Below are 19,273 nucleotides of genomic sequence, written 5' to 3' on the forward strand. Positions count from 1 at the left end.
CCCCTGACAACCACCACCCCAGGCTCTCATCATGTCATCGGAAGAATCAGCACCTAGTTCGTTAGAGGAGGAATCAGTACGTAATGGAACGCAATTTTGATGACCTCGGTTTGCAATGTACCAAGTAATATCCTCAGGCCACCATACTCGTGTGGTCGCATCCAATACACTCTGACAGGGACTAATTCCTACCTCCACGGTCCCCTTTCCTTCAACACATAACTGGCCCTCAGGGCTATTTGTCAGTCTCCACCCCTGGCTTTTCCTTTCGTTGACATGTGTCCAAGTGGTTTGAAGCAATTCCCATATGTCTAAGCTGTGACCAGTCCACGGCCATTGTTCTGACATATGCGGCCCCCCACAAACCCAGCAATTGCTAACATTTAAAACAGTGGCTATCCTAGAGGTAAGATCAATAAACAGGTTTTGTGTTACATCAGGGAGCTCAATCCTTTCTTCTACCTCTTCGTATACAGATGGCACTTTAGAGACCGCGACCATTCTTTGACGGTCTTGCCCTTTCCCCAACCCCCGATCAGTGTTCTGTACCCTGGTCTCCTTGACTCTGTCAACCTGCTCTCTGAGCAACACGGAGGATAGGCCCCACTTCCCAGTTTTGCTAACACACACCCAGTGGTCATTTTTAGGGCATCCACGGACTTTGCCACCGTATCCTTTATTATACACCTGATAATAGGGTCTTCCACCCTCCCGACATTCTTGCCGTGCATTCACATCGTAACACCGATCGTCCACATGGGAGTGAGAAACAAATGATCCCGAGTAGATCCGACTCCCAAGCCTCACCGTAGTCCGACATTTGTCACATCTCCCCTCACCCTCCCCCACATACAGGAGTAAACTGATCAATATCCCCACCAATACAGTCCAAGTAGAGTTCATTATCGCTGTCTTTTCAGTTTTACCACCAACGGTTTGTCCCCTTGCTCGCATGTCCAAGTGCTTTCTTCTTCAGACGGAACAGGCCCCTTTATCCTTGACGCGTGGACCCACCCTTTTTCTTTTGTCCGAACAGCTGCTTCAGTTGTTAACAGAACCAGGAACGGTCCTTCCCACCGCGGCTGGAGCTTTTCGGCCTTCCAGGTCTTAACAAGTACCCAATCTCCGGGCTCTGTCAACCTGCTCTCTGAGCAACACGGAGGATAGGCCAGTAAATAGTTTCTGATAAATACATCTCCCCCTTGTAACGTGGGACATCCGTCAACCTTACTCCAATATGGTAATCCGAACAGCATTTCATAGGGGGAAACCCCGACATCCCGGCGAGGTGCCGTACGTATCCTCAATAGGGCAATTGGCAGGCACTTCGGCCAAGGTAACTTAGTTTCTAACAACTTGGGGGCTCATCCGGTCAACACTCCGGCCGCAAGGGGAGCTGAGGAAGGACATCGGAGAAGGTGCACCCTGCCGATTTCGGCAGTCCCTGATTCCTTGCTTGTCGCCCCGCGCGGCTTGAGCGAGTGATACCCGGGAGGCTCAGGAAAACAAAGGAGGGGTGTAGCCAAGGCAGTGGGGACGGTTAACGATCGAGTAATTTCGGTGCACCGAACCCAGGTAAGAAAAAACTTGCGGGGACCGTGTTTCCGGAGGCCTGGGGACCTACGGGGTGCCTGTGGATTTTTCTACAGAGACGTGGGACTCAGGTATCTAGAGACCGGGGCTCGCCTGTGAGGGATTTTGCAGAGACCGTGTTTGAGGAGGAACGTGTACCTACGGGGTGCCTGTGATCTGTGTCACAGTGACGTAGGACACAGGAATCCAAAGACCGGGGGTGCCTGCAAAGGAACCTGGGCGATCACGGGACTGAAGGTCCGGGAATTGGCTAAATTGTGATAGATTATCACGGGATAATACGAGAAATACGAAGTCCTCGGCAATGGGAAATAGGGGATCCAAGGCGATTAAGGGAAGGGTAGGCTTAAACAGGGACAATGACACATACCCCGGGGTACCTGACGATAGTCCGTTAGGAAGAATGTTAAATAATTGGAATCAGGGCGGGAGAAAAGGAAAATCTAAAAAGAAGATGGTAGAATACTGTGAAAAGTGGTCCCAGAAACCTATTCAGGGCGACTCAGTGTGGTGGCCTAGATTCGGTACTGACGAAGACTGGGTCCGGCAAGCTCTCATTTTATATGTCAATTCAAAACCGGGTGATAATCTAGAAGAAAGTGATTATGCCTTTTGTTGGCTACCGGTTGCGATATCTTGCCAAATGCAGGCAACTAATGAAGACTCGAGAAGACAGAAAGAATGGGAACCTTTAGATCACTTACCGCCGCCCTACGTGATCCCGTCTGCCCCACAAAATGTTCCTCCGGGTGACGACGAATCAGGGGAAGGGAAAGAAAAAGGGGAGGAATCACAGGCTACCTCAGGGGTGCAGACCAGATCTCGAGCTGGAAGGGGTCACGGACAAAACCCTACCTCAATTGCATTAATGAATCCACTCCGGGAAGTGCCCATGGGGGGCGAGGAAGGAGGGACGGGATATGTGAACGTTCCCTTGACGAGTACTGAAGTACGGAATTTCAGGAGGGAAATGAAGGGTCTACTAGAGGACCCCATGGGCCTGGCTGAACAATTAGATCAGTTCCTGGGTCCGAATACTTACACGTGGGAAGAGATGTGTTCCATCATGAAAACATTGTTCTCTAGCCAGGAACGACAGATGATACGACAAGCTGCGCTGTTGGTCTGGGAGAAAGAGGGGGGAGAAGGAGGGGAGCAGAAGTTTCCCCTCACCGACCCCGAGTGGGATAAGAACACGGAGGAAGGACGGCGCAACATGAGAGACATGCGGGAATATTGGATAAAAGGAATAAGGCAGGCAGCCCCGAAGGGGCACAATTTTACCAAGGCCTTTGGTAATCATCAAAACCCGGAGGAAACCCCTACGGACTTCCTAGACAGGATTAGGAAGAACTTGCAGCAGTTCGCTGGGGTGGACCCTGAGACGGACGTGGGGCAACAACTCATACGGGTAGAGTTTGTATCAAAAGCCTGGCCGGACATACGAAAGAAGTTGGAGAAAATGGATGATTGGGATAGTAAATCTCTAAGTGAACTACTACGGGAGGCGCAAAAGGTGGTTTGTGAGAAGGGACGATGAGAAGCAAAAGTCTAATGTTTTTAGAAAAGAAGCAAAAGTTTTATCTTTTATTATAGATCAGTCTGTGGTCTAGGCACATCTTAAAGTTGCAAACCGAAATTACCTCTCACAATATGTATCTGAATTGCCAGCCTGTTTGTCCATCTATCACACTATAGAGCTTCTCCATTTGTAGTTCTCAGCTTTATCAATCTTGCATTCAGAGCAAACAATGATTTTGCAGATGTTGTTTCATATAATCTCTGACTAGTTTATTCAAACAATGTCTTTTGCAATTAGTTTTAATAAACATGTATTTGAGATGCATCATAAATTCAGGCACGGCTCTAATTCTACCCTCTTCGGCATTTCTAATTTCAAGTGCTCGCCTACAGAGTCGAGCATGTAGCTGTACAGTTCCCTCTGTAAACCCTTATGTTTTTCTCTATCTTACATCCCTCCTCTAAAACATTCTCTAAAATCTAGTTCTTTGATTTTGGTCATGGGCGGGTTGGACCGAAGGGTCTATTTCCATGTCTCTATGACTCTTATGTGCTCTAGAATCTCCTTAGTGTTGCAGTTCATTTCATATTGCTCTTGTGAAGTGTCTTTATTTATGAATCATCTATGTTCCTGTGGCACCTTTGACATAATAAAACAAGTTGTTGATGAACTCAGGGGCAAGGATCATCGGGTTGTTAATTGTAGGACCACAAATTTTATAAAACGTATCTTCTAGATTAATGTCATCTGAATATTTGGTTTCTTTCTCATTTCTATTCCAAACTTCAGATCAAGAGCTTACAGCCTCAGTGCTAATTCCTGAGACACATGAATCTACAAATGCCCTTTCTCTGCATTTTACTCTATTTTCCTTCAGTCAGCTACCCTGTCTGTTTGCCTGAGGAAGAAGGGGAAAAAATGCCTTTTTTAGAGATCAGTCACTGCTGTTGTGTTGTACTCAACCCATACACAGCAAACTCCATATACAGCAATTGGATAACTTACTGGATAATCTATTTCAGTGATGTTGCTTGAGGGATAAATATTGGCTAGTTAAGTAAAACGCTTGTTTTGTTTCTCAAAATAACATTCCAAGATTTTTTCCTTCCACCTGAGGGGGAAGAATATAATTTTTCAAGGGAGTGATTTTTGTTCCACACACAATCACTTCCACACACAAACAAGCACATACAATCACTTCGACATACAAACACACACAATCACTTCCACACAAAAACACACTCACTTCCACACACAATAATTTTTCAAGGTATATTGAAGGGTAGTGCAGTTGATGTAGTTTATGTGGATTTCAGGAAGGCATTTTACAAAGTCTCACATTGGAAACTGATCAAGAAGGTAAGAACCAATGCGATCCAGGGCATTTTGGCGAATTGGCTAGGTGGCAGGAAGCAGAAGGTGCTTGTCAAGGGTTAATTTTGTGACTGGAAACCTTGGTCTGGCGGGCATACTGTATGGGTTTAGTGCTGGGTCCTTTACTGTTTTAGAGTGCATTAAAGATCTAGACATGAATGTAGGAGGTATGATCAGTAATTTCGCAAATGACTCAAAGTTGGTGGTGGGATAATTAGTGAGGAGAAAAGCCATAGACTATAGGACAATATAGTTTGTCAGATGGAATTTAATCTGGAAAAATGTGGGGTGATTTATTTTGTGAGGACTAAGAAAGCAAGGGAATAAATGATGAATGCTAGAACCCTTGGAAATACAGAGGGTCATGGTGATCTTGTGTGTGTCTATTAATCCTTGAAGGCAGCAGGACAGCTAGTTAAGAAACTATCTGGGATACTTGTCTTCATCAGTCAAAGCAATGAATAAAACAGCAAGGAAGCTATGATTGAGCTGTGTACAATATTAGTTAAGTGACAGCTGGACTACTAGATGCAGTTCTGATCGCCACACCATAGGAAAGATGTGATTGCAATAGAAGAGATTCAGCAGGATGTTGCCGTGGCTGAAGTGTTGCAGCTATGAAAAGTGACTAGATAGGTTGGGGTTGTTTTCCTTTGAGGAGAGAAGGCTGAAGGAGAAACTGATTGAGGTGTACAGAATTATGAGGCGTAGATAGGAACAAACATTTCCCCTTAGTAGTGGGATCGATAACCAGATTTAAGGTAAGGAGCAGGAGATTTGAAGATAATTTAGGGAAAATCTTTTTCACGCAGAGGATGATGGATGTCTGGAACTCACTGCCTTGAAGGATGGTAGAAGCTGAAATCTTAACAACATCTAAGAAGTATTTGGACAAGTTTAGGTTTAAGTTTTTGTTTAATCGCTCAAGAAATGTGAGCATCACTGGCTGGGCTAGCATATATTTCCTGTCCCTAGTTGCCTTCAGGAAGGTGGTGGTGAGCTATCTTCTTGAACTGCTGCAGTCCGTGTGCTGCAAGTTGACCCAAAATGCCATTAGGTAGGGAATTCCAGGATTTTAACCCAGTGGCAGTGAAGGAACGGTGATATAGTTCCAAATCAGGATGGTGACGGGCTTGAAGGGAAACCTGAAGGTGGTGTTCCCAGGTATTTGCTGACCTTGTTTTTCTAGATGGAAGTGGTCATGAGTCTGGTAGGTGCTTGAAATAATTTCCTGAAGACCAGTATTGCGTCCCCAAGTCACCATTTATTTAGATGTGCATAGTACATGACATTGACCCAACTAGCAAGAGCCGGGTTCTAGAGTGAGCAGAACCCCTGAAACTCTTGTTTATATCAGTCAACCGATTAGACCAGGTGAACATCCCCAATCAGGGATTTCATTCGCTGAGATCCACCTGGCTGACCTCATTCCAGTCACCAAAGTGCTGTCCAAGGAGCTTTGGTGCATTTCAAACTCCTAATTTAAAATGCATTCCTCCCTGCTTTAGAAACAATATCAAACCTTGGGAGATGTGACTCCCTCTAGTCAACAAAGTGACTGAAGCTCCAATGGATCAGGTTCGCATTGTTTTTTTCAGTGTAAGTACTGCCACAGTCACGTTGGAGCTGTTTACATACTAAATTCATGCTACAGTGTGCAAGCTCGTGGGTTGTCTGGACCCATATGCTGTGTGCTTATACTATAGATAAGAATGTACTTTGTATGGCAAAAGGATTGCCACTATGAAATACAAAGTTTTTGATAGATTGAGAGAAATTAATTAAAATACTATCTAGAGTTTCCTATTTTTATTTAAAAGTATTCTAAAAAAAACAAGTTGGGAAGAAATACAGAATAGAGAGGCGTGCTTTTGATTCAGAGGATTTGAATGCTTTATTAATGCACAATAATGAGTCATCCTCCTATGTTTCCTCTAAACATTAGCATATACCAAATTACAAAACAATTTAGAAATTAGATAAGCCATGTCTTCTGCATCTCTTGTTCTGAATTTACTTTGCTTCTATCTACAGGAGACATATATTCTCAGGACCAAACTACTTCCTTAGAAGGTGAACTAGAGATAGTAAAAAAAAATTTACTTTGGAAACCTCAGTTGATTTGGGAATAATTTTTTCTAATCCAAATGGAATTCGAATGATACTGAATTTTAATTAAATCAATGAAATGGATCATTTATAACACTACTTTGATGCTAAACTCCAGCACCCCTTAATGGGTTTAATTAAAAGTTAAACTAGTACACCAAATAGAATCTGTTTTCAAGTATGCATTTTTTTTGTAATATTACTTGGCACTAATGCAATTTACAAATGCTGCTGACTTGCATTCTGTTTTAATAGCACTCTGATTAATAATTACCAATGGAATCACAAATGAACAAAGATAATCCTTAAAGTATACTGTTTGTCAGGAAGATCAAAAGCCATTTGCCAGGTGTCAAAATTCTGCTTGTTTCCAAATCGTTCTCTCCTCTGCCTCCCTCAATATTAAATCTTGTTTCACTCGATGTGATTAGCTTAAACTATTCAATTTTCCGTGGATAGCTGAGCTTGGATAGCCATAAATATAAAATTGTCCCTTCTCCTGAATTGATACGATCAGCCATAGGATTTTTGAAGGACTTGGGGGAATTGTATCTAATCGTGGTTGTTGGGAACACAATGAAATGAAATTACATTTTAAAATGATCTTGAATGGGGTTGGATGAAATGCTAGTAAGTATATAGTTTAGAATGTTGTGTGGAGGAATTGAGGTTGAGCTTTCTTGAACACAGCTAACCTCCAGAAATAGAATTCTGTTGTATTTGTTAACTGTATGAGGTCTTGGTTGTCTTTTTGCATAACTAAAAGCCATTTTTAATTAGAAAATATTGAGACTAAATAAGAAAGATTTGGGCAATTGCAGCTTTTTCTCCCTTGGGATGGAAGGGTTTCACACCAGAATAAAGCATTTTCATTTAGTGAAATTCTGAAACAGAAAGTCAGGATTTCTTCCTGTTGTCCTTCGTGTTGACACAGGCATGTGACCTATAACTATGGTGATAGTTTTATATAGTTGAGAGCAGATTCTAGTGGTGTTAATTGCCATGTTGTTTATTGACAAAGCTTGCAGTGAGGTTAAGTGCTGTGCACATGCTTTTTGTATGCTGCATCTACAATGTAAAAAATGTATTATTTTAATGAAAATTGGTCATTAATGTTTGGTCATTTTGACATATAAATAATGAGCTGAAGTTGTTTTGTTACATTTCAGGATTCAAGGCCAGTTGTTCAATTCCTTAACTTTTAATTCTCTGAATTTTCTGCAAGATTCTCTCATTTAATCTTTGACTGGCAAATTGCAGGGCAAATAAGACTTTAAAGCAAAAACCCATACTGTAGTGCAAGAGTTGGAAAAATGTGCGCCTCCAGGAATTTGGCCAGAAGTGTAATTTTTTTTTAATGCTTTACCGAGGTTTGTAGCTGAGAATGTCTCCACTATTTTTGGAGTTATATTTGTTTAGCAGATCAGAAATAGTGAGTAAATGATTACCAGCTTGCTTTTTCAAGGTTTGAATCTTGTGAGAGGAGGGGATAACTGAGTGGAGACTGTTGAGCTCCTCTTAAGTTGAAGAGGAGATTTTAAAGCGTGTTCTTCTTACACAGTGGGAATGTAAAGAGGACCATGTGTGTTTGGGATGATTCATTTGATGCTTAAGAAATGGCCTCCTCCTGTGCTGTAAATTACTGGTTGTCTCTGTGAAAACAAAATTTGGAGGTGAACACACTGTAGCATTTATTTCACCAATGTATGAAAATCTGGCTGAACAAAAAATTTGATTGCATCATGTAGGAATCCTGATCATGTTCATGAAAAATTGCTCAATCTTTATCGGAAATCAAATTATAAAGCTGTGGCAATAAGTAAAATCTTCATTGTATTAGTAGTTAGAGTGCCTGATTTATCTTAGCGAACTTGCAAGGCTACTGAATAGCAGATGTGTTTACACTGTAAGCTAACTGCTGTTATGAAAGAGAGAATTATAACACTCCTGTCTACCTAAGTTGATTCCGCCGCATGATCACTTTGAATGTAGCTTTGCTTCTGTTTTCTAAGTATTGAAGCTGTTGATAGAAAAATTGCGACAGGCCTTTTCTGGAGGACTCAGATTTTCACCATTACTGTACCTGATGGTAAGGAAGCTGAATTGAAGCAGCTGAATGAAGGTCACCAACTGAACAACTCAGTCCCTTCAGTGCTTTTTAAAACCAAATACTGAGGATTGGGAGCGAATAATAAAACAAAGCAAAGGCGATTAATAGTTCTTGGGCGGTAATGGTGATGTCTGCTGTGCTAAGAGATAAAACACATAAGAAATAAGAGTTAGAGAAGAGGATTCTTGTTATTTGTTAGTTTTCCCACTGCTCACGCAGCTCAGTTTAAAACAACATTTCTGTTTCAAAGGACCCCAGAATGGTTGGAATGACCCTCCAGCTTTGAGTCGGATGCCAAAGAAGAAAACCTTGGTAATTAAGAAATGTTTCAATATTTTAAAAACTTGGTTATTCTGTGAAAGCAAATAGTGAGATGATCGAATATATTGTTGTTTGGTGGAGCAGAGTGAAATGGTGAATGGTAATTATCACAGGATCCCTACAGTGTGGAAGCAGGTCATTCAGCCCATTGAGTCCACACCGACCCTCCGAAGGGCATTGCACCAAACCCATCCCCTCGCCTGTAAACCTGAATTTCCCATAGCTAATCCATCCAGCCTGCACATCATCTGAACCCTTTGTGCAATTTACAATGGCCAATCCACCTAACCTGCACATCTTTGGACTGAGAGAGGAAGCTGGAGCACCCGAACGAAACCTAGGCAGATTACGGAGAATGTGCAAACTCCACACGGACGGTCACACGAGGGTAAAATTGAACCCAGGTCCCTGGTGCTGTGAGGCAGCATTATTATTCAGTTTCTAATATAAAATTGTGCAGTCTGTTCTTATTTTTGTATTTCTGTTATGAATTTCTTTGTCCAAACTTACACTAACACTTTTTACATCATTGTGCTAGAGATGGTGCTGTAGTGCCCTCATTAGAGGGTGAATGAAATTCCCACTTGAGAAGTGGGTTCATTAAAAGGTTTCATTAAAATGTGATCATAAAAGGTTGCAAGAGGCACTATTTGCTAAACTGCTCTGTTTGATTAGCTGGGTCTAATCACTATTGACCCTTACTGTGCTTGATTGATTCAGCATAGATGTGGACTCAGAAAAGTAAGCAGACTTTAGAAATTGCTGCAAAAAGAGCTAGACACCTGAAAGAGCAGACATTATAAAACACTTAATAAATTCCTGTTTCTCTCTCATTCCTGTTTCTCTCACATTCCTGTGTCTCTCACATTCCTGTTTCATCTCTGTATGCTTGGAGACATATGAAATAGAATACACACAGCTGTCAGGAAATGTGTGAAATTAGAAGATTCTTCTTAATTTCGAGATGGGTTTATGTTAACAGTACGAGAAATAAAACTTAATGCTGGAAATTTACAACAAGGTAAAAACTTGTTTGGTGAGAGTGAAGGTTCCATTCATTACTTTGACCTAGTTGCAAACTCCACACCAAATCCTGATGAAAAATCATATAAAACTACAGAGACAGGTGTCTAGTGCAACGTGAACATCCACAGAGCGAGATGGTTTGGAAACTCATTGAATTTCCTGTTACGACAAAACATGCTGCCAATGGTTTGAAGACTGCAGGGAATCCAGAGAATAAATCTGTCTCAGGCTCCAGTAATGCTGTCATTACACAGTAAGTGCTTGGACTTAGATGATGAGTGCAGTGAAAATAAGTTTCTAATCTGATCTTGACATCTCTGAACCCACAAATTTAATGTCATAACATTGAAAGTTCATTCTGTTCAGAGAAAAAACAGATAGTGGAGTTTTCTCCTGATACCACAGCTTGCACTGTTCCTCTACAGTTTTCTTCCCCTTTCAACTGCTTATCTAATAGGTCTGTGTAGCTCAAAGGGAAAAATAAACACACAGGGTGTGCTGCCGCACCCAACAAATGTTCTCTGCCTGACATTTTGTGTTCACATAGAGTCATAGAGATGTACAGCATGGAAACAGACCCTTCGGTCCAACCTGTCCATGCTGACCAGATATCCCAACCCAATCTAGTCCCACCTGCCAGCACCCGGCCCATATCCCTCCAAACCCTTCCTATTCACATACCCATCCAAATGCCTCTTACATGCTGCAATTGTACCAACCTCCACCACATCCTCTGGCTGCTCGTTCCATACATGTACCACCCTCCTGCGTGAAAAAGTTGCCTCTTAGGTCTCTTTTATATCTTTCCCCTCACCCTAAACCTATGCCCTCTAGTTCTGGACTCCCTGACCCCAGGGAAAAGACTTTGTCTATTTATCCTATCCATGCCCCTCATAATTTTGTAAACCGCGATAAGGTCACCCCTCAGCCTCCGACGCTCTAGGGAAAACAGCCCCAGCCTGTTCAGCCTCTCCTTATAGCTGAAATTCTCCAACCCTGGCAGCATCCTTGTAAATCTTTTCTGAACCCTTTCATGTTTCACAACATCTTTCCGATAGGGAGACCAGAATTGCACGCAATATTCCAACAGTGGCCTAACCAATGTCCTGTTGATGGTCTTGATGTATCTTTCCAGTACTTAATATTTCAATTTGAAAAGAGATTTTCATCAATTTGTCGTTTAATGTTGATTGTTTAGGTGAAGCCATTTTTAGATTCCTGGAGAATATTTGCTTCACTGTGAATCTTTGCTTCACTGTTAAATTATTGTCTCCAAAAGTCACATAGTTGTAAATTGCCAATTAATGCTACAGACCTTAGGCTGCTTTGTGACTTATTAAACAGTCAAGTTGATTTTTCTTTTGTTCTTCTTCACAGTCCATTCATTGTTTTAATTACAATATCATACAGGTACCGGGCAACTTTACTCCTCCTGCACCCATCACGGCTCCTATAATGAACCCAATTGCAGACCATCAGGCTCCAATGCAGCATCAGCAACCACCTCCACTGCAGACTTCGTTCCAGACTCCCCAGCAACTTTCAAATCAGCCAGCAGTTCAAAGCTCATATCAAGGAATGGTGCAGCCCTCACTACAACCAATGATGCCAAAGCATAGCACTGAGGAAGCTCCTGGTGCTCCTACTGGTGACATCATACAGGTACAAGATTGTCCTGAGAGCTTAAACTCTGCAATTCTTACTGAGCAAACTTGGCTCAGATGAAATTGGATTAATTTGTTATTGCAAATTTAATCCTGGACAGAATAAAATGATATAAACAATATGCTTGATACTTTTACAATGGGTTCATCATTTGCATAAGTATTTTCTCGTAGTTTCCTTTGAATGAACTAAAGTTGCTTCTTACCCACCACATCCTACCTCCAAACAAGTGTTATCTTAGATTCAGATCCAAGTTAACGTTTCTTTCTAGGTAGGATGGGTGATTGTCTCAGGTAAAGAAACGAAATAGTGGACCAGCCAGATAGAGTCATAGAGATGTACAGCATGAAACAGACCCTTCGGTCCAACCTGTCCATGCTGACCAGATATCCCAACCCAGTCTAGTCCCACCTGCCAGCGCCTGGCCCATATCCCTCCAAACCCTTCCTATTCATATACCCATCCAAATGGCTTTTAAATGTTGCAGTTGTACCAGCCTCCACCACATCCTCTGGCAGCTCATTCCATCCACGTACCACCCTCTGCATGAAACAGTTGCCCCTTAGGTCTCTTTTATATCTTTCCCCTATCACCCTAAACCTATGCCCTCTAGTTCTGGACTCCCCGACCCCAGGGAAAAGACTTTGTCTTTTATCCTATCCGTGTCCCTCATAATTTTGTAAACCTCGATAAGGTCACCCCTCAGCCTCCGACACTCCAGGGAAAACAGACTCAACCTGTTCAGCCTCTCCCTGTAGCTCAGATCCTCCAACCCTGGCAACATGCTTGTAAATCTTTTCTGAACCCTTTCAGGTTTCACAACATCTTTCTGATAGGAAGGAGACCAGAATTGCACGCAATATTCCAACAGTGGCCTAACCAATGTCCTATACAGCCGCAACATGACCTCCCAACTCCTGTACTCAATACTCTGACCAATAAAGGAAAGCATACCAAACGCCTTCTTCACTATCCTATCTACCTGCGACTTTCAAGGAACTATGAACCTGCACTCCAAGGTCTCTTTGTTCAGCAACACTCCCTAGGACCTTACCATTAAGTGTATAAGCCCTGCTAAGATTTGCTTTCCCAAAATGCAGCACCTCGCATTTATCTGAATTAAACTCCATCTGCCACTTCTCAGCCCATTGGCCCATCTGGTCCAGATCCTGTTGTAATCTGAGGTAACCCTCTTCGCTGTCCACTATACCTCCAATTTTGGTGTCATCTGCAAACTTACTAACTGTACCTCTTATGCTCACATCCAAATCATTTATGTAAATGACAAAAAGTAGAGGGCCCAGCACCGATCCTTGTGACACTCCACTGGTCACAGGCCTCCAGTCTGAAAAACTACCCACCACCACCACCCTCTGTCTTCTACCTTTGAGCCAGTTCTGTATCCAAATGGCTAGTTCTCCCTGTATTCCATCAGATCTAACCTTGCTAATCAGTCTCCCATGGGGAACCTTGTCGAACGCCTTACTGAAGTCCATATAGATCACATCTACTGCTCTGCCCTCATCAATCTTCTTTGTTACTTCTTCAAAAAACTCAATCAACTTTGTGAGACATGATTTCCCACGCACAAAGCCATGTTGACTATCCCTAATCAGTCCTTGCCTTTCCAAGTACATGTACATCCTGTTCCTCAGGATTCCCTCCAACAACTTGCCCACCACTGAGGTCAGGCTCACCGGTCTATAGTTCCCTGGCTTGTCTTTACTGCCCTTCTTAAACAGTGGCACCACGTTTGCCAACCTCCAGAGGTTTCGGCATCTCACTTGTGACTATCGATGGTACAAATATCTCAGCAAGAGGCCCAGCAATCACTTCTCTAGCTTCCCACAGAGTTCTCGGGTACACCTGATCCTGGGGATTTATCCACCTTTAACCGTTCAAAGACATCCAGCACTTCCTCCTCTGTAATCTGGACATTTTGCAAGATGTCACCATCTATTTCCCTAGTCTATATCTTCCATATCCTTTTCCACAGTAAATACTGATGCAAAATTTTCATTTCGTATCTCCCCCATTTTCTGTGGCTTCACACAAAGGCCACCTTGCTGATCTCTGAGGGGCCCTATTCTCTCCCTAGTTACTCTTTTGTCCTTAATATATTTGTAAAACCCCTTTGGATTCTCCTTAATTCTATTTGCCAAAGCTATCTCATGTCCCCGTTTTGCCCTCCTGATTTCCCTCTTAAGTATACTCCTACTTTCTTTATACTCTTCTAAGGATTCACTCGATCTATCCTGTCTATACCTGACATATATGCTTCCTTCTTTTTCTTAACCAAACCCTCAATTTCTTTAGTCATCCAGCATTCCCTATAGCTACCAGCCTTCCCTTTCACCCTGACAGGAATATACTTTCTCTGGGGATGCAGAATAGGAAGAATCCAATTGAAATCTTCAGGAACTTGGGCTACATTAATACATACAGAAATCTATCCTATGACTGCATGAGAATTTTACAGAGAGTATGGCGGTTTACTTTGGAAAAGGGTGATCACTTCCTCAGTGCTTTTTGCTTTCTATGCTGCATTAATTTAATTTTGAATTTATTTCCCCACTTCATTTCATCCTCTCAATTAAGCCACAGGTAATTTCAGCATAAGCCTCTGGCTATGGCAGGTGTCATTTTACAGTGTCTACTCATGCATAGTTGGATCCGTAGGAAATCCAGAATGCCTCAATGGTAACAATCCAGTTTAGTTACTGGAATAGCCCATGATACCTATTGATTGTCAACATTGCCGAATGGAGGTTTGGAGTTGTACATTTGGTAAACCTAAGGTTATTGCTGCATGTTGAGAAAATGTAGCTAATGAGCTAGCTTGGAGAAATTGGGCTGCTCTTTTTGGATAAATGAAAGGCACATCTTCCTGCTGAGCTCAGGGTATTTGGGGGTGGCAGCATGGACTGACTGAATTGCTGTATGGAAAGCTGACATTGATTCAGTGGGCTAAATGGCCTGCCATGTCATAATTACTCTAACTCTGTCTTGTTATTTGCTCAGCCAGTACAACCAGTAACCACTGAGAAAATTGCCAAGAAGCCCATTCCAGAAGAGCATGCCATTCTGAAGATTATTTTTGAAGGATTGATTCAGCGGTGCATGACTGCAGCTACTGATCCTGTACGTGCTGTCCAAAGTTGACATCATTTGCCTTTCTTATAGGTTGTTAATAGTTTCTGCTGTTCCTAATTCGCCTCCACATATTCGTAGGCTAATTTGCTTTGAGAATTGTGAGTTGTTCAGTAAGCCTGCTTCAGTGCCAATATTGGAAGTGATTTTGAAAGTACGAGTCTTTATATTAAACTGTATCGTGAAGATCAAATTCTGGTGGCTCAGGATCCAAATATATATAACGAGGTGCAATATTGATTTATACAGCTCGGAGTTGGAGTCCTACCTTGAGTTGTGTTTGTTGAATTCGGATGGAAAATAGTACGGGCACTGCAGTTGTTTCCTGGCTGGGAAAAGGGGGAATTGGCCAAGGATTTGGTATCCAGTAAGGACCTCTCGATTGCAAAGTGTGGCTTTTTAAATGTTAGCCTGCACTGAACCATTGCTGCCATCATAACAGAGTATGCTGCCAGCAGATTCAGGTATAAAGAATGGATATTCAAGAGAGAGGTATATAAAGGGTGCCATAGCTCTCAAAATTATACCTCTTTTGGAAGGATTAAGTCAGGAGAGAAAAGCTAATGGAAACTTGAAATTAGTAAAGTAAAGTTGTGACTGTGAGAAAATTATAGCACAGTTATTTTTATTAAAGATTTTTCTGCTGCTATTCAGTTACTTAGTAGATCACAAAATTTTGTTTGTTTAGCAAACCAAGAGGAAGCTGGATGATGCAAACAAGCGATTGGAATCTCTGTATGATAAGCTACGGGACCAGGTGGTAAGTAACTGAATATGAACTGATTTTCTTTTATATTGTCCTTTGTGATATCCTGAGCCTCTCATTTCCTGCAGCATTGTTCTTGCATAGCTTTCGTAAACCAAGAGTAAATATGATGGCTTTCTTTCTTTCCTCCCTTCCTTTTCCTCCAGAAAAAAAGACTTTCATTACCTGAAGATGCAATAATATATTTCCTAATTTCCAAGCAATTGCCCACCCTATCACCCCTTTCCACCCTTTTCTGAAGCCACTATCATATAAGAACAAATCTCCTTCAGTGATGGCCAACTTCTCCTAATTACTTTCTTCATAGACGCAATTTACCGAGTCCATATTTGCACCAGAGAAAGCCACAAAAACGCACCGGGCATATTTGATAGATGGTGCCAGTGAGGAAGGTTGTAGGCCAAACTGGCAGCATTTTTATGTGTTTATTTTATTTATTAGTGGGATGTGGGCATTGCTGGCTTAGCCAGTGTTTATTCTCTATCCCTAGTTGCCCTTGAGAAGGTGGTGGTGAGTTGCGTTCTTGAACTGCTGCAGTCCATGTGTTATAGGAGGGCATACCGTTAAGGAGGGCATCCTAAGATTTTAACTCTGCAATGGTGAAGGAACTACAGCATATTTCCAATCAGGATAGTGAGTGAGTTGGAGGGATACTAGCAGGTGGTAGTGTTCCCATTAATCTGCTGCCTTTTAGATGGAAGTGGTCTTGGGTTTAGAAGGTGCTGTCTGAGAAACCTTGTTGAATTGAATTTCTGAGTGCACCTTTTAGATAGTAAACACTGCTGCTAAGACCATCGATAGTGGAGGGAATGAATGTTTGTGGATGTGCGCTTTGTGCTAGATCTTGTTAGGCTTTTTGAATATTGTTGGAGCTGCATTCATCCAGGCAAGTGTGGAGTATTCTATCACATGCTGATTTATGCATTGGGGATACAGGAGGTGAGTTACTCACTACTGTAGTTCTAACCTCTAACCTGCTCTTGCAGTCACTTGTTTTTATATGGCTAGTCCAGTTTCTGGTCAGTGGTAACCCCCATGATTGATTGTGGGATATTATGGGATAGTGACTTGAATGTCAAGGAACAATGGTTAGATTAATTTTGGGGGATGGTCATTGCCTGGCATTCTAGTGGCACAAATATTACTTGCCACTTTTCAGCCCAAGCTTGGATATTGTCCTGGTCTTGCTGTATTTCAACATGGGCTATTTCATCATGCAACCACTTCTAAAATCTGACAACCAACAAAATTGTTGTTCCCTTCACAATTTGATTTTCTTGCATTTGTCCTCATGAGTGCAACAAGAAAAGCTTCCATAGTATGTCTCTTTTCAGCAAGAATCCATTTGTAAGAAAGTCCTAGCAATACACTTAAAAATCATAGTATGATCGCACAGAATAAAGGTGGTTTCATGAAAGTAAAATTGTGTTTAATAAACTTATTAGAGTTTTTTGAATAAATAATTACTGGGGCAGATAAAGAGGAGCCAATAGGTGTAGAGGACTTGGATTTCCAAAAGCGATTGGATAAAGTGAAAAGGCAAAAGGTTCATGCAAAGAATTTAAGAGCATGTGTAATTGGCAGTATTATGTTAGCATGATTGAAGGATTGGGCTATGGACATAGAGCAGTGAATGGGCGTTAAGGAAACAGTTTCAAGTTTGCTGGCTGTATCTAGTGGAATGCTGCAGGAATTAATACTGTGATATTAGCTATTTACAATCAATGTTAATGTTAAAATTAGATATTAATTAAAAGGTAGCTAATAAGTCAAAGAAAAAGTAGTCTTGCATTAACTACTACAACCAAAATAAACCTTACCAAACCATTTTATTTTGTGTCACCCTTCTGGTGGGTGTATAACATTAGTGGAGCCATCACCCTGCCACATCCAATGGAAGGAGACCCTGTTCTTGATTCTTCAGGTCAAAACTTCCATTTTTACTTTGAGAGTCATTCCATGCCATCCAGGTTTTCCTGGATAAAATTACTACTAGCAAGGTACACTTCAATCAGGTTCCCTGTTCTAAATTGTCAAGAGTCCCATCCAATCTGTTCCTTTCCTTTAGAAAAAGAAGCAAATTCTTCTGGGTATCCTGATCAGCCATTAACAGAAGACAGTGCTCCTTCTTTTTCCACACCAATAACTTATTTCCTCCTGTGTCTCAAAAGCAATGTCCTTTGTCTTTGAGATAAAAGTATACCCCACCCTCCCTCTTTTCAGAACATATTGCCTTAAACTAATAGGGCTTTTTAAAATAAAATTAAGTTCAGCATGCATGATATTTGACAATAAACACTGCTTCATTTGTTGAACCATGTTTGTGATTACTGTCTGTTTTTAATTATAAATCTCGATAACCTGTTGACAAATCTGATGTGACCTTCTGAAAAGAAAATCGTTTAGGAGTCATGACGAAACCATTAATAATAATCTGAAGATCACCAACTAGCCTCATTAATCTTGCTGGTAATGGCACAGTCAAAGAAATATGTTCTTGATATTAACATTTTTCTTCTTTTCTTACAGCTCTCCCCAGCCATAATTGGTGGCTTACACAACATAGCAAGGAGCATTGAAACTCGGAATTACAGTGAGGGATTAAACATCCATACACACATTGTGAGCACCAGTAACTTCAGTGAAATCTCTGCCTTTATGCCAGTTCTGAAAGTGGTTCTCACCCAGGCTAATAAACTAGGTGTTTGATTAAAGAAGTCATGATTAAGAAAAACAAGTTATATACCTTAAAAAGTAAATATTGGCCAAACCTATGTTGGTTTAGATTAAAATGAAAATCTAAGCAAAGACCAATTGAATACCCATATGATTAATGGACATAAGTTTCATTCCATATTGCATTTTTTTCATTGTCTTGCCACTGTGCTTTTATATTAGGCAAACATTCCAATGTATAATCAGATAATATGAATCCAGTGGCAATACATTCAATCTTTTAAATGCCTATATTGCCTGTTTTAAAAAGAAGCCATTAAATTATGTGACCTACATAGGACAAATTGAATCCATACAGTATTGTAATAATCCAGATGCATGCATTACTGATCAAACTAAAATACAGGTTTATGTGCCACTAACTTATTTAGTGGCAAAGTGTACTTTAATGGATAGAAGTGTAGAGCTTTGTTTAACACCAATGCAGACTGGAAGAGTGTGCTATATATATACTGGAAGAAGATACTTGATCTTATGGCGGAGTCTCTGGAAGAAGTTGCAACAGCTTGTTCTTCCTTGTGTTCAATTTTATGATTCAGAAGTACACCTACAATCATCTTTTAAATAAAGATTAATTTATTACATTCATTGTCTTTTCTTTTTCTGTTAAGCTAGTCATAAATTAATGCAGCTGAATACTAGGAATGTATATCTGGCAGATAGTGCTAACTGTTAACAGCAGAATCAGGACACTCCTATATATCAGGATAATCCAGCTCTGAGTTCTTTTCTAGAGCAGTCTGTTCAGTGGTTAAAGTTGAAACATGGTACATTTTGCTGAAAGATGCTCTTCTCCAGTTGCACATACCCACTCTCACTCTTAGCTTAGTGCAGTACTGTTGATTGTTTTCTGTTTGAGACAATTAACATACTATACTGTAGTAAAATAAATGGGAAGCTC

General features: G+C 41.2%; 1 protein-coding gene across 9 annotated transcripts in view; it reads left to right on the forward strand.

The window, feature by feature from the left end:
- sec31a (SEC31 homolog A, COPII coat complex component) overlaps window positions 1-18,956 on the forward strand; it is a 115,727-nt gene extending 96,771 nt beyond the window's left edge. For 6 of the 9 annotated variants that reach the window (XM_072552668.1, XM_072552807.1, XM_072553266.1 and 3 more), the window contains 6 exons: window positions 6,524-6,562; window positions 8,959-9,020; window positions 11,466-11,717; window positions 14,742-14,861; window positions 15,559-15,630; window positions 18,166-18,956. In XM_072552668.1, the coding sequence (XP_072408769.1) occupies window positions 6,524-6,562; window positions 8,959-9,020; window positions 11,466-11,717; window positions 14,742-14,861; window positions 15,559-15,630; window positions 18,166-18,345 (725 nt within the window). In that variant the 3' untranslated portion in view covers window positions 18,346-18,956. The remainder of the gene's footprint in view (window positions 1-6,523; window positions 6,563-8,958; window positions 9,021-11,465; window positions 11,718-14,741; window positions 14,862-15,558; window positions 15,631-18,165) is intronic. The other 3 variants (XM_072552722.1, XM_072552990.1, XM_072553335.1) reach the window with 1 other exon arrangement.
- The last annotated feature ends 317 nt before the right edge of the window (window positions 18,957-19,273 follow it).

The sequence above is a fragment of the Chiloscyllium punctatum genome, chromosome 1, assembly GCF_047496795.1.
Source record: "Chiloscyllium punctatum isolate Juve2018m chromosome 1, sChiPun1.3, whole genome shotgun sequence".
Lineage (NCBI taxonomy): Eukaryota > Metazoa > Chordata > Chondrichthyes > Orectolobiformes > Hemiscylliidae > Chiloscyllium > Chiloscyllium punctatum.